Here is a 25,599-nt window from a genome sequence, read left to right as displayed (position 1 = left end):
TCCAATACGTATGTATATATTGTACAGTACAATGTGTCAGTGTGTGCTGGTGTCAGTCTACAAACAGGATTTTAAAAGAACAAGAAAACACAACGTAGAAGTAGCCTCGGTCGGATTACAACAGTGAACACGTACGATTATGACTTTCGAAAATTGCGGGGGATTTTGGGGGGACTTGGGGGATTGAAACCGGTAAAATAAAATTGATTCCATGAAAAAATAAAATAAAATAAAAATAAAATCATGTTTGGGTGGATCAGTCATACAATCGTTAAGAGAAAATGAATTATTAACACCGAAAGAGAGAGGGAAAGGAAGAAGAGAAACAAAAGAGAATTGCAGCAACTAGACATATTGATTAAATGTGCTGTCTATTAGAAGAAAAAGAGAAAGAAAGAATGGATGGTTGCTAAGTTCGGGATCTAAAAACACAGATAAGGAAAAAATTCAAATGAAACGGAGTGTGGGGGGGGGGGAGACGGGGCGTCAACCAAAATGACGTCAGCCACCGATCGACGTATAGAATCATGAATTCAAATGCTCGGCGGGGTGGAGAACTGCTGTTTGATTTTTCGACGTCTTCCGTGAATATTAAATTTTTTTTTTTTTTCATGTACAGACTCGATAGGCAGAAATGAATCGAATCGAAAATTGAAATCCGAGTAAATGAGATTTGTGAGACGCTGATGATTGTTGCGAGTGGTATGGTTATTGAAACGAGCACTTGACTGCCTTCGTTGGGTGAAGGTAGCGTAGAGAATCGTGAAAGACGAGGCAACAACATCCAAATCGAAAGTGCACACCAAATGCGAGCGAAATGAGCTTGAAAAAAAATCATCGCAGAACAGAACTATGTACACAAACTATCTAGCGTGGGCTACTATTATTCAATGAACGCACTGGAATCTTCTGTATTTTACGTCAATATCAAAACGCATTTTTTAACAATTTATTTTTGTGAGTGTTTGCGTGTGAGTATAGCAAATGTTTCAATGATTTCTTTTTCTCTTTTTTAAAGCTTCTCTTTTATTTAAAAGGATTACGCGCTGGAATTGAACAATTAGTCGGGGAAAAGTTTTTTTAAAAAGAAGAAAACATCTGGTTGCTTTTTTTTTTTAACCATCAGGCTATGGACGAACCAAATATAATGAAACATTTTTCTCTAAAAAAAAGAAAAAAAAAATTATTCTTTGAAATCTATGGTCACGCACACTCAACACACATACACGCACATGAACGAGCATTCGAGAGGGAACGCGACGGAAGACGCGAAATCCGTCGTCACACGAATATAAGAAAGTCCTTCGGTCAGAATAAAACAGACACACACACACACAGGAAGCAGGGAAATAGAGAGGAGGAAAAAAGGAAATTCAACTTTTCAAAAAATAAAGTATAGAATGGTCCCAACCGAACAAAATATAAAAGAGGCGGTTGTTTGTTTTGTTGCTTTTTTTTTTTTTAAACTTATTTTGTTGAAAATGGGAAGAAAAAAAAAACAAACATTCACGATGACATATAAATGTACGGAGGGAAATGTACTGTACATTACACGCAATAAAGGAATTCTTATTTATTTTTTGTAGTTTTTTTTTTTTACGTTTCTTTAAAATTTTTTTTATTAATTTTTATTAGTTTTTGTTGTGTTGTCTTCCCCTTTGGTAGAATCAACGTTAAGATTTGTATAGGGTTTTACAGATAGAGACCCACAAGTGCGCATACGTACACAGATACAGGCAAACGCGTATGAATTGTATAAAAAGCGCAATCGACAGTGCTGCGAGTTGATCCACTTTGGATCGAGACAAAAGATAGCGGTAGATAGATTGGGCGATAGGTCACAGATAGACAGATAGACAATTCTATTCTGTAGGACATGTAGGAAGTTGATGGATGGCATTCACTGAAGAAAGGAGGTACGCCAAGAAATGTGGGTGAGGAGGACACAAATGGATATCTACCCTGTTGGCGTATCAAACACGTTTTCAACGTTATCGATTCGATTTCCCCTTTTTGTATACATCTGCATCAGTATATGGCCTGTAGTCTCGTTAGGTGTATAGATCTCTCGTGTGTTGCGTTTTTGCGATGTTTGGATATCGTGTCGTGTCACACCAAAAAGAATAACGAAGTCACTTCTTCTCCTTTCTGACCACACGTCCTTGTCCTTCCATATCCGTTGTCAAGTGAAGGGGATGCAGAATTCTTCATCTGCCATTTTCTTCCTTATCCCTCTTTTATTTGTTTTATTTTGGTTTTTGTTATTTTATTTTATTTTTTTATCCCTTTGTTTTCATTCGTCTCTTCCTCTTGTTGAGTGACAATGTTCACAGGAATCCCATATCTAGGGCGTTATACAGGGCCGCGCTGTCCTGGTGGCTCGAAATCCGCCAAAACGGGAAATTCAACTAGAAAAAAAAAAAAGGAGAAAAATGCAAGACGTAAGTGATTGGTTTTAGGTGAGGGATGACGCATAAAGTGGCATTTTTAGAACGAGGGTAACACAACAATACGAGAAAACAGAAAGAAGACGGAGAAACGTGAAAGAGAATCAACATCAAACATATAGCTGCTGACACGATTATCGTAGTGTTTCGTACGCTTTTCCTTGCGGTTCCAACCTCTTTGAATTTTTTCACGCGCTAGGGAAATTGATGTGTCACGATCAAGTTTTTGGTGAGTGTCGCTTCGTGACGGACCCGCCGTTCATCATTCTCTTTTACGCGTCTCTCTATAATTAAAGGTCGCTTCTGCTTCCGCCCTCCTCGACTTCATTTTGCTGCTGGCCACCCAACTTGAAGATGGCAAAATGACGATGTAGTAGATGTAGCCGGCCTATTGTTCCATCGAAGTAACAGCCGTTTTGCTGAATCACTGTATCAGATCGACTCTTTTTTTTCTTTTTAAATTTTAAGTTGGTGGACCTCTATCTTCTCAAAAGTGATGAACATCATTCTCATCTTCGTTCCTTCTTTTGTGCGATCAAAAATGCTGCGGTAGTGGCGTGACCGAGTGAGTTTGGACGCAACTACTGAACACATCTGCGCGTTAACCTCGGCCCACGGCGTCGATCACGATTGAAAAATGCAAAGTGTATTTAATTTTGACGACGTTTCGCTGCGTCACTTCCGCGAGTCCTTCGCCACCAATTTGGCATTTTCAAGAGACTTGTTCTCCAACTGTTGACACATCAAAAAGAAAAAGTGTGTAAATCTTTTTTTCCTTCGCTGATGATGTTCTGCTGTCCATTGATTTCTAGGTCACATACGCCCAGTCCCTTTGGAACGGAGAAGGCCAAGCTTGGAACACGCAACCGTGGGGGGTCTTTTCTTTTTTTTTTTTTGTTAATATTTTGTTTTCCCAATGAATACTGAGGTCCACTGATATGCAACGATTTCGCCGCTTTTCGGTCGGTACTTGTGTGATGCAAGCAAAGCAGACTTTCTCTCGCCCTTTCACATTACCTTCCTACAATCAAAAATGATTGGAAGTTTGCACGACTTGTCGTTGAAATCGAATTCTCGTTGAATATCTGAGAACGAGATAGTTGCCGTGTTTCAGCCATCTTACAATATGGCCAAATGAGTGGGGGTAAAAAAAAAAAGAAAAAGTGAGTTCGGTTCATTAGCGGCACGAGGTCACTGATTGAAAAGTAGAAACGCCGCGACGACAACGCTCGGACATCAATGGCTTGCGAGTTTTCTCCGGACCAGCCAGTTTTTTTTTCCCCTTCTTTCCGTGTTGATTTGACGTGGAAGAAAATTTGCTCATACTTACTCGTTTTCAAATTTGAAAAATTACCCGAATGTCACGAGAAATCATGAGAACTGGTTAGTGTTGAAGAATTTATGACTTTCCCATCCTGATTTCTCCTGAAAAAAAAAAAAAAAAATCATCACGATGGCACGCGATGCTTTTTTTCGTTTGATTGTCCTTTTTTTTCTTCTCAGAACTCCCACCCTCCTTTCTCCCTCCTTTTACACAACTGACTAGTTTCAAAAGAAAACAAACGTTGTTGGATGACACAATAGATTGCGTTAGTTTTTTTTTTTTTCTTCTTAAATTATTTGTTTTTTCCTTTTAACTCGACCTTCACCCAGTTCCATTCTTCGTTGCAACTTCACCAGTTTCCAGTGTCACAGCGGTTTTGCGTTTCCGCTCCCATCGACGCCATTAGACCCAACCCTCGAAACCAGGTCTCTGTACACTTGGCTTCATCTGGAGCATAAAAGAATAGTGGAACAATGAAGATGACCGTGGCCGTAATGGCAACTTTCAATTCCTGCCCTACCATCAACTGACATCAAATCGTCGGTGATGGTGCCCCCCTTTATTTTGTTTTTTTTTGCATCGAAGATGAGGGAATTGCCTCTACAATTCAATTGATTCTAGCCGTCATCGATAGGTAAATATTTTAGCCAAAAAAAAAAAATACCCTCGTTCCGGCGGCGGTGTGTTTCACTTCCCACGATTTTCAATGACACTTTCTTCTTTGCCTTGTCTTGCTCCCCTCCACCCAAGACCCTCTCGGCTGTTCCAAACTTTCCAAGCGAACGAAATCGCTTTTTATTTTCGGGCTGCTTTTCTAATCGTTTCTATTCTATTCTATTCTATTCTATTCTATTCTATTCTTGGTTGTTGTTTTTTTAATTGTTTATATCCATCGGCAATGACAACAGAGAGTAGAGCTGGGAAATAGTTAATGCATCCCAAGGTTTCTGGCTCGCGTGGCCCTTGACACGTGAGATTTCGAGAGAAACACCCCGTAACATCAACCATAAGGGAAATACTCAAATGAAAATCCGTACTGGAACAGAACGAATGGAACCTACCGAAGACATCCAAGCTGAAATAACAGACTTGGTCTAGGCTAACATGGACCCCACTCAAGGTCTACATTCCACTTTCAATTATGGCCCTTTTTTTTTCAATCAACGATGACGGCTTCTTTGGTTGAATCAGGTACGTTTACTTCTTCTTTCTTGTTATTATGTTTTTTTTTTTCTTCTTTTTCTTGAGAAGACATATTTTTTCTGAGATATCCTTTGACCGCAGGATGAAGCCGAAAAATCTTGACAAGTCATTTGGCCTGGTAATTGAACAGAGATGGGTTCCATTATAAGTGGCCAACGTCCCTGACGAACTGCTGTCTACCCTGGTTTTCCCCCCTTCACCGAAAAAGCCAACATGGAACGCCAGATGCAGATCCAGGTTCGATACTTTCTCATTACCATTATGTTCTTTCATTTTTGTTTTTTTTTCTTAAGTATTTTCCATTTCTCCTATCAATGTTTTGAATATGAGGCCATTGCTCATTCAAACGCTATATCTTGAGAATATGGAGATGTCATCCGTCACTGGGAATGGCCTTTATGGACTCGGTGTCTTATCTTTTGATTGGTTGAAAAATTACATTTTTTTTTAGGGGGGGGGGGGAATTCTTGATTCTCTACTTCCATCGTGACACGAGTCGAATAAGGAACTGATGGCTTTACAAACGAATGTATATGTTTCCACGTTTGGAAAGATTTGTCCTCTGTCACTAAAGGCTGCCCTCGGCGGTGAAGAGTCGGGTCGTGTTTTTTTTATCAACCGGGACGAAAGTGGAGGCCACCCATTTCGTGCAATATGTGGAATCGTATCTTTGAAGACCGTTCACTTGCAGCGCTTTAAGTGGGGCCACGTACTGCGCAGTCAAGTTTAAGGTTTTGATTCTGCCCCGTATGGTTTCCTACGGGCTTGCATCTGCCCGTTTGGCTGTTGCCCTGCTGGAACAAATACGCAACTCAACATTCCCACGCACCGCCTCCCTGTCTCTTTCTCGTCTCAGAAAAACGAAGGGCGACTACATTCTGTCTTTCATCTTCCTATTCCTCTTCTTTTTTTCAAATATTTTTTGATGTTATTTTCCTCTATTCGCTTCCCTTGTTGGTGGTGATTTCGTTGTAATGACCATCGCGTGACGCACTTTGACGATTTTCTCGACCGGACAGCGATACGGGCGGGACTGAGGTTAATGTCGTTGTCAGTAGGTAAAAGAAAAGCATAAAGAATCAAAGGAATCGCACCGAATAAAGAAAAAAAAAGAGGAAAAAAACGGATGGAAATAAATAAATAAAGAGGCCGAGATAATGGGACTCACCTGCTTGGCAGCGCTCTCTTCGTCACGGCCGTCTCCGACGACGACATAGGTACACTTTCGTCCAAAGCGAGAAACGATCCGCTCGAAACAGCTTTCTTTACCTGTTTGTCACAAATATAGAAGAAAAAATGTCATTTAAAAATTAATGGGCTTTCGGTCATCGTAACGTTGGTTTGAGTTGAGGTTTTTCCAGAACAAGAGTACACGAGCTGTTGGTGGGTTCGGCGCATCCGCCTTTTGAATCTTTCATTTCTTCCTTTTTATTACCGATTTTAGTGGCACTGTAGATGTTCTCGATGGCGAAAACACCGCCCAGCCCGTAGAGTGCGACTTTTGCTAACGCGGGGACAAGTTGCGTTGTCGTCACCAACACGTTAACGCAGTTCGGTCTGTGAAGCAAATAGGAAATACAAATTAATTTTGAAATATTTTAAATCAATGAATATCTTAGACATGAAAAGCACAAGCACGAAGAAAAAAAATAATAATAATAATGTGAGGAAGCCTCTATTGTTCGCAAATCATTCACGGTCGTTCGTGATCTCGTCGATTTCATCATCGTCATCCGTCAAAACGTTTTGCCTTGTTGCTTTTCCCCGCTTTAAACGGACACGAATCGGCGCGTCCACCTGATAAAGTGCTTAAACCTGACACCCGCTCACGCAAGGTGAACATTTTTTTACATCTATTTTTGATTTATTTGTAATTTTTTTTGCGGAAGGTCGTGGGAACCATGTGGTTAAACTTAAAAAAAAAAATAAAACCCTCATCTCATGTTTAAAAAAAAACAAAACAACAAAAACCTCGAACGTTTATCTTAGCGCACGTGATATGGTGGTGGTGTAAGCTCAACATGACCTTGCGGATCCCAGCGGTTGCTCGCTCGATTGTTTTGGTGGTTCTGGTACGTTAACTTGACATCTTTTCTTGATGTGCAATTTTTGGGGTGTTTAGCTAATTGGAAAAGGGAACGAAGAAAAAAAATAATCGACTCGTTGAAAGGTGGATATCGTTTTCCCACTGGTTTACGAAACGTAAAACTATCTTGTTGCATTGTGCTAAAATGCGTTCTAATGACGGCCATTCCGGCACTATGGCTCATTACCAACTCACAACAACTGTGTCGGCTATATTGTCTAAGAACATTGTCGGGACAGGGACGTCAGCTCCGGTCGACATCGGTTTGAAAACAATCACGGCCGTGAGCTGCGACTCGGTTACGAAGAATAGGTTTATGGTTATTCACGAATTATTTTGTTCGATCAAAGGCCCTTGGAAACAATTTGTTTAAAATTTCTGATTTGGAGGACCGTGTTCTATCTAATACATTGCACCTACATGCAAATGGGGATATCCGGGGTTTTTCCTTGGTTGGGACTGGAGCGAATGGGTACGCGAAAATTTCAATCCGGATGTCAAATGACAGGGAAGGTCATGTGTGCAGAGTGCCACAAACGAAAAACTAGGACGTTTGTGGCATGAATTTATGAACTACGAGGTTCTATCGTTTTCTTCTTACTTGAGGTTATTCCCGCAGGTTGTAGCGTAATACCATCAGCCCATAGAAAATGCCATTTATATTTATGTACATAATTTAACGTTGGGAGGTTACTGAATCTTTGAATAATGGAACGACAGGTAATCTCGTTCACCAGGTGAAAGAGCTGAACACATTTGTTTAATGCGCTTGCATGCCACCAAATTCGCGTGCCAGTGAACTCAAAGCAGCGCGGCTGTCAAAGGTCGATGGCTACGTAATACATCATCTTGACGTTACGCGATTCCATGCAAAATAAACGCTTGGAATGCCCTTTTTTTGCACGCTAACATTGTCCAGAGAAGAGTACATTGCTCGTTCAGAAGCAACAGCCCCATATGGGAAAATGTACGCGCTGGGCCAGTAGTTGGCACGTCAAACGACTCAAAAGACGCTGTTTGTTTAGTTTTTTTCCCCCCCAGTTGCTAAGGTTCTTCTTGGACTCTTCTCTGTCTGCCATAATGCGTCTTTATTTGCTGCTGTAATGCAGCTCTAAAATGCCAGTTAAGGGGCTTTGGATGGGCTATTGTATGAGTAGAAAAAAGAAATAAGGAGAAGACGTAATCGTTTCGCTGGATCATTTTGGACGTTACGATCTCTTTCCCGAAGAGCCCGGTTGCTGAATCGCTACCATCATCGTACGCCATTGTTCTTCTTTACTTTCTTTCACTCGTCTTCTACATCCAAATGTCGTTGGGTACGTTTGGCTGTATTCGACATTGAGTCGTTACGCTTGTTCACTCGCTGGCCGAAAATGCGCTACATAATGGCTGCTTTATAGTGCATACGTGCGGAAACAATGGTCAACTAACCTGGAATTGATCAGTTCTAGGCATTTAGTGACTAGCGTCAGCCAATTGTCAGTCAGCGATTCGATCTCCATCCGCAGTTGGATCCACTGCTCCCTCTTGGCAGGCGAAAGCAATCCTTTTGAATCCGCAAAAATAAAACAAAAATGTCAGTTTAAGGCTTTTAAAATAAACTTCCAAAGTAAGAAAGAGAGAGAGAGAGAGTGAGCGGAGCATCTCTCTGTATCGAAAAGGTAATTTTCGTTTTACCTCCGACGCTATTGCGATAACGGTTGTAAATCTCTTTGATGGCTCTGTACCGGAAGGCAAGCTTCCTCATCCAATCGACTCCGCCGCGGACGCCCGTGGCCAGACAAAGGCTCGCGTTGGTGGCAGCTGCGTGGAAACCATCCGTCCGGAAATTGTAATTACTGTTTCAAGGGATGAAATGTCGTCAAGATTGTATCAGTTAAAAGGATTTTGCGCAATCCGCTGTTGAAATAAACAACCAAGAAAAAATTATGAAAAACTTACCTCAGGTCTTGGCCATTATCGTCGGAGGACACATCGTCAATGTGGACTTGATCACATTCCTGTAAAAAAAAAAAAAATTAGAAAATAGAGATCGAGAATGATAGCTGGAGGGAAACGAAAAGATCAGAGGTGCTAATATTGAAACAAGGGTGGGACTGGGAACGTGAAAACGAGTTGACTAATTATTATGGAAACGTGTACTGAAGGAAACGGCAAACAATGAGACTAGACGTTGCAACATGTTCCGTCTTGTGTCATATGCAAATATCTGAATTTCACAGACTTTTTGTTATGCAAACTCCAAGAAGTATAAAGCATTTGCTTTGTAGATGATGAGTTGGCGAAACGGCAGGATGGACTATGTGTCTTGTCAACCACAACATCACGAAGATTCTCTTTTTCATCTCTCTTCACTTTTCTTCATCTCACACTTGATCTCTGTTTGATTCTCCCCTTTCACTCTTTTTTTTTTTTTTACTTTTAGAGGGGATTTCATCATTACTCATATCCTTTCGCAAGTTGTAGCCGTCACTGTGTCCAGCCAAAAAAAAACAACAACTTGCATGTGGGCATCAGCCACATATCGCAAAATCCTACTCCGCACTGATGACCACCGTGACGTGGTCACATCGACCAGAAACCTAACGCGGAGATGAACACGCTCAACTTTTCGTTTCTCTTTTCCCTTTCCCTTTTCCTGGAAGTTAACAAGAAATGAATAGAAGAGGATTCGAATGCCTGTTTTTTTCCTTTTCCGTACCGCCAATTTTGAATCTCATCATACACGTACGCACATACTCACATCACACATAATCCTGCGCGGCGTACATTCTGCGCAACAAAAGGCGACACACACACACACGTACAAAAAAAAAACAGGCAGCACGCAATAAAACATTTAAAAATAAAATAATTTTCGGTTTGAAAAAAAGGACTTTCACTTCTCAATGCTCGCTGATTTCGTGCAATTATCCAAGGTGCATTGAAAGTGCTGCAAAAGGCTATTGACGATGAAGCGGAACGGCCAAAGGAGCAGAAGAATATTGCCTTTCAAGGTTCGACAATTTGTGCGAAGCCCCAACGAAATCAAAAGACCCTTTTAAGGAGAATGGGGGGAGGAGGAGAGATGGCTTATAAAACTAAGCGATAGTTAAATTGCTTTTCTCAGCAGTTTCTCAAAGTATATACGCGATATAACGAATGTTTAACAGCCTCTCGGTGTAATTGCACGCATAAAATTGAGATCGTCGGCGGGTACAAGACCAGAGCTCTCCCTACGACCGTCTGTTCAACGGGGCAATGGGAAATGCCAGCTAATGAGATAACATCATCAGCGGGGGCCGTTAACCTGACCCGGGTGCCGATTTCCAATGTTTGTGTGCATTTCTTTACGACAGCCTTCCTTCAGCCAGTCGAAAAAAGGCAAACGATAATAGGTTTTATTCGCCATCTGAAAACCCGTCTCAAGTCAAAGAATCCCTGACACGGTCATAACAATAATGGACTCGATTGGGTCGTACGAAGGCGGTAGAAAAAGTTTTTCGGGGAAATGTTTTCTCACGAGAGGTTCGCTATATAAAAAAAAAAAAATTGATGACTCCGATACGTAGACCAGGTTATACAGTCCAGTTATTATTTTATATTCCGAGACATTAGTGCATTCGTGCTCGTTGGGATCTCGCGCCATCGCTTCGGCGAATGAATTCCCCGGCACGAATAATCCATTAAAAAGAAACCGCACACAGTGACGGACGCAGTTGGTAGCTGCGGAGATGGTGGCAACCCACATTATGCGCGTCTTTTAGACGTTGGTGGTTGATTTTCATTTTCCCTTTCTTTTTTGGAAATGATTATGAGAAGAGAGAGTTCTGCAGAAGGTGTTGTTGACATGACTATGAAGGACTGGCCGTCTTACAGTTGCGCTTTTTTCCTTTAATTTTTTTTTTTTGTTTGCAAAGATGCCACGCAGTGAATAATAACCAAAACGCGGAAGAATGAGCAGCAGAAAAATAAGAAGGGGAAAGGTAAATCCCTAATAATAATCATAATAAGAAAAGAAAAGAAAAAAAACGCAGGTGCCCTTCTCCTCTCTTAAAAAAAAAAATGCAAACAAGTTCTCCGCAAGTTGAATCGAAAAGATAAAACAACAAAAAATCTACATCAAGACACGGAAAAATACAAAAAAAAAAAAGTACAACATAACAAAGAAACACAACAAGTCGACTACGCCAGTACGAGATTCACCTGAACGCCAATTTGGTGTTTTGATCATTCTCAACCTTCTTTACAACGAAACAGAGAGAGAGAGGCCTTGAATTTAAATTTGTCTAAATTTAACTAATTCTTTAGATTCTACTTTGTCCCCGCCTCCCCACTTCTGGTTTCTTCCAGTGTCTTCCACAATGTCTATAGCTGTATAGGGAAATAATGAAATACGCATATTATTCCATCATATTCTTCAAAAACCTCAAGGTCTAATGTCTCTGTAAGTCGTTGCCATTTTTTCTTTTTTGACGTCCTTTGACTTCTTGTTTCCTGCGTGTAACGCGTCTTTTATTTCGTACGCCATCGGCACCGCGACGACGTTGCTCTTTAACATCGTAACAAACAATTAGACGAATGGCTTGCTAGTGTGAAAAGGTCCCCACCGGAACGAGGACTGTCACGAAATAATTACACCATTTCCGAGAATGTCTCATCATTTAGCGTGACATTTGGAGGTTTTTTTTTTCTTTGTTTTTACTTTAAGTGACTCGAATTTCTTTGGCTTTTAATTCTCCCTTCCGCTTGTTCGTCCCTTCGTTTACCGTCCCATTATTTAACCACCCGCTATGCCGAATGTATTAATCATAAGCTAAGGGACAAAAGAAAAGATCTATCCCACCTGCGGTGACCAATTCTGTGTATATATCGTTCCATTTCATGTTACTTCGTCAAAAACTTCATTAAAACAAATTCGGTCTCATTTCCAGAGCGAGAGTCATTCAAAATGAATAACCGTCACTAATATACAACGTCATTCTTCTTCTTCTTCTTTCAAGTTTCATTTTTTTTTAACGATCTATCGCGATCCCGAATAGAAAGTAAACGATGCAAGGCACTAGATTTATTACGACAAGCGTATATAATAGTCTTCGTTTCATCCCAAACATGTATGCCCGCGAGAATGGCTTTTGTCGCGTTCCATCGTCGAATACCTATCGCACAAAAAAAAAAAGCCGGCATTACCGAGCAACGTGAGTCAATCGTTGACCAAGATACTATGTCAGTAGGGCAACAGCCACGTAGCGCGTTTTCAATTCGAAAAGCAAAAAAAAAAAAAAAAAAAAATTTAATCGGCCAGAAAAAAAAAAGGAACAGAGATGGGATGGCGACGGTTGAAAGAGAGAACTTTGTCGAGAGAAAAAAGGGGGAAAAAAAAAATAAAAATAAAGCGAAGATAGAAAAGTAGGTAAACGATATGAAGTGGCCAACAATTTTCAGCAAGCGAAAGAAAGAGAACCATGTGCCACGCGCGGCACCTAGTAAAGTTATTTTCTCCGTTTCGGTTTCACGGTTGCTTATTGTCGCCAAAGGGAGACACAAGCGAAGCATAAAAATTCTTGTACCATATGTACAGGTGCGTTATAAGAGGGACGGACGAAAGAAAAGAAGAAAAAGAAGGGCCCAGATAATAAATAGCGGACGGTTCCAAATAGGTTGGTGGAAAGTTTGGCAGCCTCATTTACCATTCTTCCTGCGAATTCGATTATTTAGCCATTTGATGAATCTATTCTCATCAAAATGTAATGCGAGACGATAACACATTTTCTATTCGTTGAGCTGTAGGAATGTGTTAACGAAAGCAAGAACCCCTTTTGCGTGTTTTTTTTGTAATCGCCACCAGTTCGTCAACAACGTCACGTAGTTTCCATTCTTGTACTAATGGCACCCGGCGTGAATAATTGTTCAGCTGTTTTTGTTTCTCGTTTCGATGACTACACATTTATTTGTTTTGTAGTCTCGTCTCTCAAAACCTTCCTTCAATCCTTTTTATTTTCACGTTGCTGTTGGTGGTGTGAGAAATAACTTGTCGTGCTGGGATCCGTCTTGTGACGACGTAGCTTCTCGTCCCTGGTTTTATTTGTTATTTCTACTTCTTCTTCATCATGACGGCAGATTTGGTGGACAGTTGATTATGATGAACGCGAAACAGCTTCGTCATTTTCGTGAATTTCGTATTTTCGTATTGTATGTTTCTTTTCTTTCATGTTCATCGTTCAAAGCGGACGCGCACGACGCATTCGGCCACTTCAAGCAAATGTTCCATTTACTACCCACCGACTCCATCTAGCGGCGGGAACTCGCACACTTTTGTAGAACGAGTTTTCGTGTAGCGAGATGTCTACCAGGATAAAGATAACACAAGAGACAGTTTCGCTTACCTCAAGATCGTTGAAAAAGAAGTGCGTGTCTGATAAGTTGAAGATCAACTCCTCCATGCCGACTCCGAGCTGGATCGAGCCTGGAACGTCCTGTAATAATAAAAAAAATAAACCTAAAATTAGCGAGACGTTGGGAAGGGGGAGATTTTACGAGTGTAACACATCAAGTAACAACCTAAAAAGAGTACCGCCGTCTCAAAGCGACAGCAGCTTTTAAAAACAAGCAATTTTCGGTACTTCGTTCCAAACAGACGTGACACGACAGATAAACAGACACGTTAAACGCGTTAAGGGGGGTGGATGTCTCAGCAACGTCGGAAGCATCCCCCCCCCCCTCACCAAATAGCGAACAATTAACGCTTCCAACATCATCAACCAAAAATACGGTACGTCATTACCTTTCCGAATCTGGAGGCGTACGAGCCGGTCATTAACGAATGGAAAATGATGATGGTTTCATCGAGATCCCAAATGAAGACGCGGTCCAAATTTGATTCAGGATCTGGCGACGGGTTTGGTGCCCTTCGATTCCTGTTCCGCGCGCTTCGTGATCCACCTGCGTTCATTAACGAAACAACAAATCCATATTAGACTAACATCATTAAGCCCATTGTTTCCACCTTCATTTACGTGCGTCGCGCTGCAACGAAAGGGAATCAACAAGTTAAAGCATGTAACAATGATGATACATTTGATGGCATAAAAATTTGTTTTTTCTACATAGAGGGAGACAGGAGCTTGTCAGTTTGAAAAGAAGGAGTCGTGCTCATTTCGTTAGACGTTTTAGACTCGGCAAAGCAACCCGATCTAGCGTGAACGAGACAGCGTTTCGTTTGAGCTACGCAGATTTTTGAACGCCAATGATGCGCGCACAATGGGAATGATGAAGGATGGGGCTCAGGAGACTTGTGTGCAGTCATCAAATCAAGAAGAAAAAAAAAATTGGCTAACAATGCTGAACACGATCCTTCAGCTGCGCGTCGTGAGCCATCCAAGACCGTCCAAGCGCCAGTACAAAAGTATTAGGTTCTCATAAGTATGAGGCCATGAGCGCGGTCCGGTAAGTGGACACCGTTGCAGTCGTGGTGAACGCAACAGGAAGAGCCGGTTTCGTCCCCGCACGAAACCATCCGTACGAATGCAACGCATAGAAAAAACCAACCAATCCAACCTTGAACCAACGCAACACTTTACTTCTATCATTTTCTTATTTTATGCATATCATATTCTTTATTCCCTCTTTGTTTCTCTTTTGTTTTCAATCCTTTTCGTTGTTTCTCCAGTGGGTTCTCTAGCTAATGTCAGGACGATATCGAATGTTGGAAAGCCAAAATATCAAGCCAAACAAGGTAGGCAATGTTTTTCTTTTTAAGTAAGACAGACCTTCAGCAGATGTTTCTTTACTCCTCCGCGATGTGTTGGTTGGCGTTGAATCGCTCTTGATCGTCAGCGGTGGACTGCTAGTCTCCACAACGGGATACGTCGGACTTTCTGTATTGGAAAGACGGCAAAGAAAGGTCATCATTACAGATGGATCGTAAACGAATTTTTATCATCTTTTTTTTTGTCTTTTTTGTTTAGATTTGATCTTGGGTTTCTATATTGGGCGGAATTTTCAAACCTGAAAGGGAAGATGAAGCCGATGTTAGGCTGGCGTGCGGCAACTGTTGATAAGATCCAGCTGATGTGAAATTGGCTGTGGAGGCAGAGACGTTGTTGCTATTGGTCACCCCGTTGGTGGAGTTAGGGACGCCGAGGTTTGGTAGTGCGCTGGGTGATAGGCTGGGCAACGACGTTGTACCAGTGACGCTACCGTTACCGTACGGAGCGTAACTCTGTCCATAATACGACGCGTAACTACTGGCCTGGCCGTACGGCGTATACGCCCCGTAATCTAGTCCCTGTGAAACCGTAAAAGGATAAAAGGAAACAGTAGAACGTGTGATTTACACGATGTCAGCATAAATGCTCGAGATAGTAAATAAATAAAACACGGAAATAATCCCCTTATCGGATTATTTAGTCAACAAACCGCTGTGGTTTTCAGGAATGAACTCTAGTTTCCACTATATATGGGCAGCGTATACTCTACGGACATTTTATGTATATGTATGCATTGAACATAAAGGTAACAAATGCAAAATGTTCGCAAGAATTTACCGTTGGAACTTGTTGACTGTTGGTGAACGATTGGGCGGCGGTGGCGCTATTGTATGCCGATCCATAAGCGGACGCGTAGGCGGGTGGACCCGAAGGCGAACTGCTGGCTGTGACACCACCGAATGCCGACCCGTACGAGCTCAAATACGGAGGCGTTTGTGCTGTTGCAAACAAACGAGCACAATGAGATTATCGAACCACATGCGAAATGATCACATTAGTATATTTGAACAGCACATATTTTTTCTTGTTTTCATCGGGCATTGAACTGAGAAATAGGGATGCTGAATCACGAAACATCATTGGATCCCCTAGTCAAACAGATCGTTTTCATGCTACTCAGCAAGGATCAAATGTTGATATGCGCTACAAATTGGGCTAAATCTATTTTGTTTTGCGTTTCCCTTTGGAATAAATTATTTTGTGGTGCATAGCTTTCTCATATTTTTGCATTGCAAAACATTCGTTCACTCGCCAGAGTCTATTGAAAATCAGCTTAATATATTAGGACTTACCTAATGATTGTCCATTTTTACATTGTTGGCCTAAACCTCTTGTACTGGGAACGCCCATCGTTGTGTAAGTGGAGGGCGCCAGGACTCCGTAGGGCGTCTGCGAAGATGCGCCATTATAGAATCCACTGCTTGGCATGTAGGCCGACGTCGATTGACTATTGTAGGCCTGCATCGCGCTGTCGTGGTAACCGAACAAAACAAACACAACAAAGTTAGAAATACGCACAAAGGCATTCCTGAACAAGACCACTCGCACAGCTTCGCTGAATTTGAGATCACACCTGCTGTAATAGGAAGCAGCGTAGGCCGACTGATAGTCACCGGTCACGGCTGCTAGAGCGTCACTGACGAACGGCGAATCCGACGACCCGAGGTGGTTTTCAGATGTGCCTCCAAGAAGTTCGGATTTTACTGTAAATTAAACACACACACACAAATTGCTGTTAATTTTTGCGGTTTCTCGATTGATTTATTTTGTTTTTCAGGCATTCGTTAATATTGTGTCTGAAATTATTGAGATGTCGGAAATTTCCGACCCAACAATAAGATTTTTAGATTTTTTTAAATTGTTCATTTGCTGTATCTCTGTGTTTAAGGATTGGGCAAGTCTAAACATGTTGCCCCCTCTTTAGGTCATTTTGCAATTCCTTCCTTTTTGTACTCCTTCCCCTCTATGAGTCATTTTGCAATTCCTTTCTGTAGCCCTTCCCCCAGTTTTGTGGAGAAAATTTTGCCTTGGCCTAAATTGGACGAGTGCATTTCAGTAGTTCGTCCACCCCCACGAGAGAAAGGTCTCATTTACAATAGATAATTCATAAAGTTTCATCCGACTTTTTTTTTTTATCAATCAATGTCCTGAAGTTTTTTGACATGAGAAATGGACGTAAAAATCTAACAGTAAAAATCAGGAGATTCACTGGATTGAGCTGACTCATTTGTTGTTTGAGCCGTGACGAACTGATTCTTGTTCAGTCCCGGTACAAAAGCCAACATCATGTTTCATACTAGGCAATTTACATGCGTAGCGAGTGCACGCAGAGTGCGAGCATTTCCGCGACACTTCCATGGAAAATTGGCTTCAAGGGAAAGAACACGATGACTGGGATGCGGAGGCAAATTGTTCTACTGTGTCTTTGACTAGAAATAGTAAATCAAACGCCAGTGGAATGTCAATATATGACGGTGAACGCTCTCCCTCCATCATGTTCTATAGCATCAAGTTAGAAGAGAACTGAAACAGCCAAATAATCGAATAGGAACAGAGAAACAGAAAGAGAAAGAAGAGAGGAAATAGTTGTGATATTGATGTAATCCGAGATTTCTCATCTCCTAATCTGAATCTCTCGTTTATCTATCTCTTGCTCTCGACAAACGCATTTCGTTCCCGTTCTCCTTCTGCCCACATTCCCTGTTGAGTTTTTGGCCATCAGCTGATTCGTTTGAAATAAGAAGAAAGTACTATCTACTGTACGGCTCTTGTCGAACAGAGCAATAATAAAAAGAACACACGAGACTCTCAATCGACCATTTCCTGATTATGCTTATGGACAGATTGATCGCCACTTGATGTTGCTTCGATTTAACGTTCATTGCTGCCATTCTGATTCTCACCAGCATTTCCCCCCGAATGCCTCTCCAATTCAATGGCAATAATTCAGCGAACAATTCAATGAGAGAAAAATGACCACTAACCTAAAATTCGGTACTAATGCAACGTTCTGTTAAACTCGATTAAAAATCAATAGCTCATTCTTCTCTTCCAGGAAAACAAAACATGCATTGTAGGAGAGCTGTCGCCACAAAAAGTTTCAGACATCGTTGAAATAAAAGAGACCCCCTCTTTGGAACGAGAAAAAAAAAAAGACGGATGGACAGTGTTACTTGAGACGGACCATTTCCCCCTTAGCCGTTTTATTATTATTTTTTCTTCTTTCCTCTAGATGGTTGGCAGGAGTATAGTTGGTGAAGAAGGGTGAAACATAGTCGAATATACTTTGATACGTCTTCCATGGCACCACCGGATACCAAATAGATGGAGACGGAACGCTGAAAGAAGCCAAGTCTGGCCGAATATGTATCGTATTTGAACAGAGGGGAACGAGCGTGATCGAATCAAGATCCATCACAACGAAGGTAGGACAGTAGATGGGAAAAAAGAAGAGGGCGTTGGCTGGAAAATCAAATGTGGCGGGTCTGAGTGACTGGATGGTTCATCTGCAGATGAGGAGTTGATGAGCGCAATGGAAGCAAATCGAATCAAATTCAATTCTGATTGAAAAGGAAGCCTCTCGCATGAGTGACAAGACACCACGAAAAAAAAAGAAAAGTCAAGGCAAAAGCAAAGGGCCACCTGGAAAAGGATCAATTTCTACTTGGATGTTGGAATTAAAAAAGAAACGAGAGTGAGCGCAGACAGGACGTTACGATCCGTGAAGCGTAAGTGCCTCGAACTTGATCCGCGTTTCTATCCACCTGGGAAAGGGAGATGACTTTCAAATGTTCGCATCTCTCGCGCGTTAGACAATGTGTCGATAGAAGAAAAAAAAACATCAGCCAAGAAACCAGCGAAGTAGAACGTGGTTAACCAAACGAGAAGATAGTAATACAGGTGGGAAAAAGAAGAACTGTCTTCAGCCAGTTTTGATAGGTGGAGTTAAGGGGGAAAAAAAAAGAAAATTATATTCCGGATACAGTTACATTTGACGTCGTCTCTGTTACCCAAGGAATTGTCTGAAGGGGTGGGCAGGGTCCATGACGCCGGTGATGACGAGTAAGTCGGTGTGGAAGAGGTCATCGTCCTGGATACCAAAGAGCCGCTGCTGGGACCAGTTCCTACCAGACCACCTTGCTGTTGCTGGATGGCAGGTTGCCCTTCTGGCGGATGCCCGTTGTGTCCCCCGCCTCCGCTTCCCCCGCCTTGTTCACCAGGAGACCCACATGTCGATTCCGATTGGCTGGCAGGGCTGGACACGTGACCACTTTCGCCCAGTCTGCTCAGAAAATAGAAAAACAAAAGAAGTCATGGATATACTTATTAGATTTGAGTAAGAAACAAAAAGAAGATCAATATTTTACGAACGCATTTATTCAAAACAAATGCAATTCGCAATCAAGTGTTCAATCGATTCGAGACGAGCTTAGTAGATCATTTTTGAACCACAGAGCAGCGACAGTCACCTGTGACTGAGTCGTGACATACGATACTCTAGTTTCCAACGTTTCGGGTTAAAAATTTGACCAAATGAGATGCCAACGCCTTGCGAGAAAAATGGCTTTCAGCTTGACAGGTATCGAAACTAAATATGGCGCGTGCCTATCCCAGAGCAAAGCCATAAGTGCGCGTGTTTTTCCCCTCGTTTAGATGTGCTGATTTGGCGGGTACAAATTGGGTCACCTTCAGTTCGGAAGAAATATTTCTTCTCGCTGCTTTGGGGGGAAAACAAAAATCTCCGTCGCCTTGTAGGACACGAACGAATCGTGAACCGATTTTCGATTCGTGATTGGTCAGCGTGAGCTCAAAGAGGCGGGTTCGTTATAGTCAGCCGCTTCCGATAACGCCAACGCGCTGAATTTCGGGACTAAGACAAAGGCTGGCGCTCAAGTCTCAACTCTGTCGACGACGAGTGATTTATGTAACACTCTGTTGCAGCGTGAACCCTAAGAATGCCAAACAACAACAGAAAAATGGAGCGTGGAAAACCTAACCGACAAATCATTCGATTACCCAACATCATTTTTCTTTGGCTTTTCACCCTTGATACGTCTACTACGCTATTTAAGTTGAACATGAATACGTAGGCATTCAGGGAATATATTCATTTCCCCGACATTTCGGGAGCCAATTGTAACAAACAGACAACACATACAGCCGTGATATGCAGTATAATGTGGTGTAAATAAATAGACGCCGGGATTGAATTCTTTCCTATTTTTCTCTTTCGCCTTTCTGACACCTAGGCAACAACCCTGACAAAAAAAACCTTCTTTCCTATCAAAGGAAAACAAATGAATGATGCTCGAGTTACTCTGCAAGGCGCTGGCTCATTATTGAAAAGAAAAATACATCACCTCTCTTCTAAAAACACAAGGCGGAATTCACATCGTAATTTACCATAACACATTGCAAAGCGAAATAATGTCGGTATGCGACATCCATCACAATAACGTTGAGATAGATTCAAAGGAAAACGTTCCATTAAATCAATACATGAAGTGAATAATGGCCACGACTTAAGGTAGGCCTACATTTCACTTACAATTCTCAAACCAATCACTCACTTCCAAAAGTGTCAACATAGCCGTTGAACACATAAAAACAGAAAAAGAGAAGAGCAGAGGCAGCCAAGTGAGTTCTTTATAGTCTTTACCGGACCGTTGTGGAACTATTCGGCGCAGCATACAATATTGAAAACATGTGCTGGCCATATGTGCGAAAAGAGATCGGCCCTTCCCGCCCATCATTCTGCCTTCGAAGGGAAAAAAAGAAAGAAAAAACTCAGCGGGGGTGTATTGGAAAAAGGCATACTAACATAGCTTACTACGTCTATAAAAAAGGGCGGTGTCCTTCTGTAGTTTTGGTGCTGGACATGTAGAAGACCCGGGGTTGTCCTTCTTATTTTTATTTTTTTTTCCCATTTTCTTTTCTCTTTTTTTGTGTGTGGGTGTGTGACGGCCTATGTTTTCTATAACGGTGAACATCGGACAAGCAAACAACAGTGTCCGAGTATTCAGGCTTGAAAAAGACATTCTCATTCACTCACCCAGCCGTTCTAACATCAGGGCGCTCTCTTAACTGTTGAAATGTTATTTGACAGGTCGCTGCTGGTTCAACCGACGCAGTGAAAGTATAGAAAGAAAAAAAATCTGGACGTCCGATGGACCAGAAAAAAAAGGAAAACGAGGGAAGAATAAAGAGAACAAACTTCTTTTTTTTTTTTCTTTCTTTCTTGTCGACTAGCCCTCAAAAAAAGGGACATCATCGTCTTGACGGGTCTACCCGGACGGAAGACAGAAGCCAGACAGATCCAGCAACGAACCCACTCCCATACATATATCCCGTTCTCTAACAGCTGATGTATATATTAGATGATAGAGTCGAGAGAGTCTTGAATGTGGGTCTGTGAATATATGAAGGACTCTATAGGCTCATATTTGAATTGACTAGCCCATCGCTTGGTTTTTCTAATTGGACACGAATCAACTTGCGCTGATGTGAAAACAACTTTGGAATGTCATCCGACAGAGAAAGAAAGGCAAGGTGATTACAATTAAAGATAGCCACTGATGTTGGCATACCACATGCTTCTTTCATTTACGAGCTTTTAACATTTGTGAGATCGACCAGCACTCGATCAAAACGTAAAAGAAAATGCGGAACGTATACGCATTCCATTTCTTCCAGTGGTTGCGGAACGGGGGAGGCTCCACGTCAACGACGATGGCCTTTTCTCTTCTTTGTGTCATTCGACACCAAAACGAAAAAAGTAAATGAGAGAGAGACTGTCTCCGAAGAATAGTCGTCATCTTTCGGAGTGTGTTTTCTTTTCTTTCTTTTCCCATCGCTCAACATGCCAAGTGAATGAATTCAACGTCAAGACAAAGACGTTGATTATTGTCTCTTCGTATAAACAGTGTAACGTACCTGGCGGCTGATAAAGCGTCCGTGTCGTTGTCGGTTCTGGGTCGCTTCACCTGCAAAAAGAAAATGAAAAAAAAAAGAAATTAATCGATGATTTCATTTTGATCAATGCGCAAGTGACTCTGAACGAAATCGAATTGTTTTAAAGTCTATATTACTACACAAGCTACTCTCCCCCACTAGCATACGATTTTTATTAGCACATCACGTACATGTGTGGGCCGTCATTTCGTTCTTTGTTCACGTCTCAGTGGGACACACACACGTAAGAGGATTGATCATCGTCCAAGTCTCTTAGGATAGAGTTTGGGATCAACAGCGAACGCCACGGAATCCAATTGAACGGTGGCTGTGTCCTCTCTAGAGACGCGGTTGATGGAGGGATACCCATCGAGGTTGACGTGATTAAATATTGCCTTCGTCTAGTTTAGTATACAAGCCACCTCTTCTGGTTAGTTATTCATCGAAGTGAGCTTCGATCCTATTAACTATGCACACGTCAGAAGAAATCTAGCTATAGCTGGCCTAAACGTGTAGCCCAATACGGACGGACGGACAACAAACACAACACTCTCTCTCTCTCCCACTCAAAAAGATTTCACCAGCTGGCAGTCTTCAACGTCGATTGTTTATTCCTCACTTGCTCCGCTTTCGCTCAACATCCCTATCGGCAAAAAATAAAAACATCGCCATTTTTTGTTTCTGAAATCCCCTCGAATTTGTTATTCTCTTTCGTCATTTGCAACGTTATTAACGGGACGAGTAATCCTCTTCGATCTGGCTCATGTCACGTCTACCTTCCTAATGAGTGCATCTCGTTATTGAGCAACAGCGGAGAATAACAGAGGGGGATGTCAATGTCATTCCTGATGTACTGGTACTGGCAAACAGACTTTTTTGGCTTTGAAATTAACTTGAAAATAAGGGAATTGTTATTCTACATCAAGTGGTAGACGAGAACGCTGAGCGACTGTTAAAGATGGAACGAGGGAGAGAGCAAGAGGGGAGCAACAAAAAGGCATTCCCTTGGAGCCAGTCGAAAAGCAAGAAAGAAAGAAAAAGAAAACGACCGACGACTGACGTCGGGAGCGTGGGAACTCGCCGACTTGGAGCCTCTCGACTTTGCTCCATTTAAGGCTGACTTCTTCGGAAACCATAGAAATGACGAAGAAATAATAAAAAATCATTTTCTGCACAGAAGTTAGTCACCTAGCGGGCTGTTTTGTTTTTCTTAACGCAGCCCTTTGTTGCGGGGTGCGTTCCAGCTTGTTTTAATGCACCGAGGGGGATGTGTTTTTTGTTTGAACTTCTTTAATGGGCAGTGGCAATAAGGTTGTGTGACAGAGGCAAAGTTTTTCCACAATCCACCGGCTTCCTTCGCCTTGTCGGTGTCGGTGTATAATCAAAAACTCGCCGACCCGTGCGGAGGGGTGGTGTTTACGTCAAGTCGCGTCGTCTATAGCCGTGCAACAAGCCTCTCTATACTGCTCCAACTGGAAAAGTAAGAGACTGAGAGACACTCGATGAATCTTGTTTGAACATTCTGCACTATGTAGGCTAGCTGACATATGGCGAATATACAGACACACTCTCTTAAAAAACAAAAAAGAGAGAGAGAGACAGGAGAAGGATGGCGAGCAGAGCACCCGAAAAAACACAACACTTCTTGTGCCATGTATACATCCAGGCCGGGGATATGACTAGGCGGCATCCATGGCTATTCTTCCGACATCCTTTTTATCAGCATTTATCATCTATAAATGTATACAGTTTACGTATAGCAATTTTGAGCAACTTCCTGTCCCTTGTCGGGGAATTCTTTCTTTTTAAACACAGACAACCATCACTTCGAGCAGCCAGTGATATCGACGAGTCTTAAAGAGTAGACACGGAGGAGTCGATCAATTGATGACGACTCTTTTTTCCTGTTTAGTGTGTCGGCTTATACAATATCCTTTCACTTCCATCGGGAGTATCTACTTGAATGTCTATGTGTACCACCAAAGAGGCCTAGCTACCAGTATCCAATTGCAGCAGAAGAAAACGAAGAACAAAATATTAAAAAAAAGAAAAAAAAGAAGAAGAAATGTCTGAAGAAATGGAAGATGAAACACGCGACAGACACGCGATATCTATTTGAGGATGATGGTGGGTATGACTCTTCTATAGTACTTGTTCCATGCTCACTCTCAAGCTACAGAGCGTCGATGAGCCAAGCCGGCCGTATACGGAGATATCGACCGTATTCCACTTGACCCAGCAACCAATTTTCCCCTTTCTTCGAATTTACGTCGTCCTACCTTAGACTCGTTTCCCTAGTGACGTGAATTAACAAACAACAATTGAGCGTTAATGCACGGACCCTTTCAAGATCGGCACAAAGTACCGTCAAGTTTCCTTTCTAAATCGTCAATATGAAACGGGCGAAAATGAAAAGTGCATGTGGATTTGGCACTTTCCGCTACTTGGTAAGTCATAAACACGTCGCGCACATTTGCAATTCGCATCAGGAAAATCAATTGTAAAATAAATGCACGAAGGGAAAGAAAGAAAAATGAAGCTTTAAGAAAAACTTCTTTTGTGTAGCTACGATGCGAGAGAATGAAAACGAGTCGATCCGGCGCCCGGAAAGCCATCATCACCGAACGCCATTTTTAACGATACGACCTCTTAGCGGATTTATTAGCTAACGCGCCGTTTCTTTTGAATTATACCTCTTTATTTTTAGTTTGCCCTGAACTTTAGTTTTTGTTCTTTTTTTTTTTTCTTTCTAGTATTATACAGTGTAATAGAAAACATTCAGAGAAACCAAATGAAAACATGTTCCGCGTGGCTTTCCATTAATGACCTGGTCCTTCACAGCGACGTGATTTCCCCCACATTCATTGTTCGTGAAAACAGAAAAAAAGTCCAAACATTTTGCCGACATTCTTCTTTGTAGTACCTATACAAGCGTCGGCTTCTATTCTCGACGCACATAAATACAGTTAATCACAAATACCTGTCGATGAGACTCGACCAATTGATCGTCGTCTAAATCCAGACGATTGGCTGTCGAAGATGGAATCGTGGATCCCGACTCCAGGTACGGCATCAAAGTCATCATTGCTGATTTTCTTTTGAAAGTCTACGAGTTGTATCGTTGCTTGACACCCACTTGGCGATCCTCACTCGCCGAAACAACGTACATTAACTAAACCGAGATGCGTGCGAGCCGTGAATCTTAAGTGGCAGGTGAGACGTAGTAACACATGGAGTCACTCACAAAAACCAAAAACAAAACCGGTTCGATCGTTCTTTTTGAATTGCCTCGTTGAATAAAAGAAACACTGAAACATCAAATGATGATTTTCGCTTGTGTGAAAATGTCTTCCTTGTGTCGGATCGGTGGAACACCGCCTGTGATCTCGACGGTCGCAGAAGGCAACTGATTTGTCACTTGCCACACAGTTTTTGAGAGCCCGCTGGGGGGACGCAAGTGGGCAGCCAGAACCACGAGGTTCTAATGAAAACCCGCTGCACAGCCCCGTCGGAGCAAAAAAAAAAAAAAAAGAGAGCGCGCTAGAGAAGAGGGGAAGAAGAAAGAAGAAAAAAAAAAGGGCTTCACTCCCACATCTGAAAGCAACCAGTGGTCTTTTTGGAACGGTTCGTTCGCATCGGACACGTATATACACACCCAGAGCTGAACGAGACCCAATCAGAATGGCGGCGCAGTCTCCAATGTAAGATTGACTGAGGATGTGAACATTGCACTTTGGGCTCATTGTATGAATGTGTGATGGTTGTCCAGTTCAACCTCTTTTTGATTATTATTTTTTTTTATTGTTCCTTTTTTTTTAAATTCGCTTGCTCGTGTTCTTG

The 25,599-nt window shown here is 42.0% G+C and overlaps 1 protein-coding gene and 1 long non-coding RNA gene across 3 annotated transcripts in view; one reads left to right on the top strand and one right to left on the bottom strand.

Annotated features, from left to right (window-relative positions):
- Window positions 1-25,599, bottom strand: part of LOC116919388 (eyes absent homolog 1) — a 40,145-nt gene continuing 14,546 nt past the window's right edge. The window contains exons 1-16 of one of the 2 annotated variants that reach the window (XM_032925363.2): window positions 24,740-25,270; window positions 21,742-21,791; window positions 18,819-19,090; window positions 16,382-16,511; window positions 16,101-16,276; window positions 15,586-15,746; window positions 15,047-15,326; window positions 14,809-14,916; window positions 13,824-13,981; window positions 13,426-13,515; window positions 9,002-9,060; window positions 8,738-8,898; window positions 8,492-8,606; window positions 6,410-6,531; window positions 6,143-6,243; window positions 1-2,408 (exon numbers count right to left, since the gene is read on the bottom strand). In XM_032925363.2, the coding sequence (XP_032781254.2) occupies window positions 2,328-2,408; window positions 6,143-6,243; window positions 6,410-6,531; window positions 8,492-8,606; window positions 8,738-8,898; window positions 9,002-9,060; window positions 13,426-13,515; window positions 13,824-13,981; window positions 14,809-14,916; window positions 15,047-15,326; window positions 15,586-15,746; window positions 16,101-16,276; window positions 16,382-16,511; window positions 18,819-19,090; window positions 21,742-21,791; window positions 24,740-24,844 (2,169 nt within the window). In that variant the 5' untranslated portion in view covers window positions 24,845-25,270 and the 3' untranslated portion in view covers window positions 1-2,327. Of the gene's footprint in view, window positions 2,409-6,142; window positions 6,244-6,409; window positions 6,532-8,491; window positions 8,607-8,737; window positions 8,899-9,001; window positions 9,061-13,425; window positions 13,516-13,823; window positions 13,982-14,808; window positions 14,917-15,046; window positions 15,327-15,585; window positions 15,747-16,100; window positions 16,277-16,381; window positions 16,512-18,818; window positions 19,091-21,741; window positions 21,792-24,739; window positions 25,271-25,599 lie in introns of those variants that run through there. The other variant, XM_045171509.1, reaches the window with a different exon arrangement.
- On the top strand, window positions 2,404-9,866 carry LOC116919389. Its single transcript, XR_006644537.1, has 2 exons — window positions 2,404-5,211; window positions 9,486-9,866. It is a non-coding gene; the product is annotated as an uncharacterized LOC116919389 (long non-coding RNA).

The sequence above is a fragment of the Daphnia magna genome, linkage group LG3 (genome assembly GCF_020631705.1).
Source record: "Daphnia magna isolate NIES linkage group LG3, ASM2063170v1.1, whole genome shotgun sequence".
Taxonomy (NCBI): domain Eukaryota; kingdom Metazoa; phylum Arthropoda; class Branchiopoda; order Diplostraca; family Daphniidae; genus Daphnia; species Daphnia magna.
Note: the sequence above shows the minus strand (reverse complement) of the source record. Positions and strands in the feature narration are given on the sequence as shown.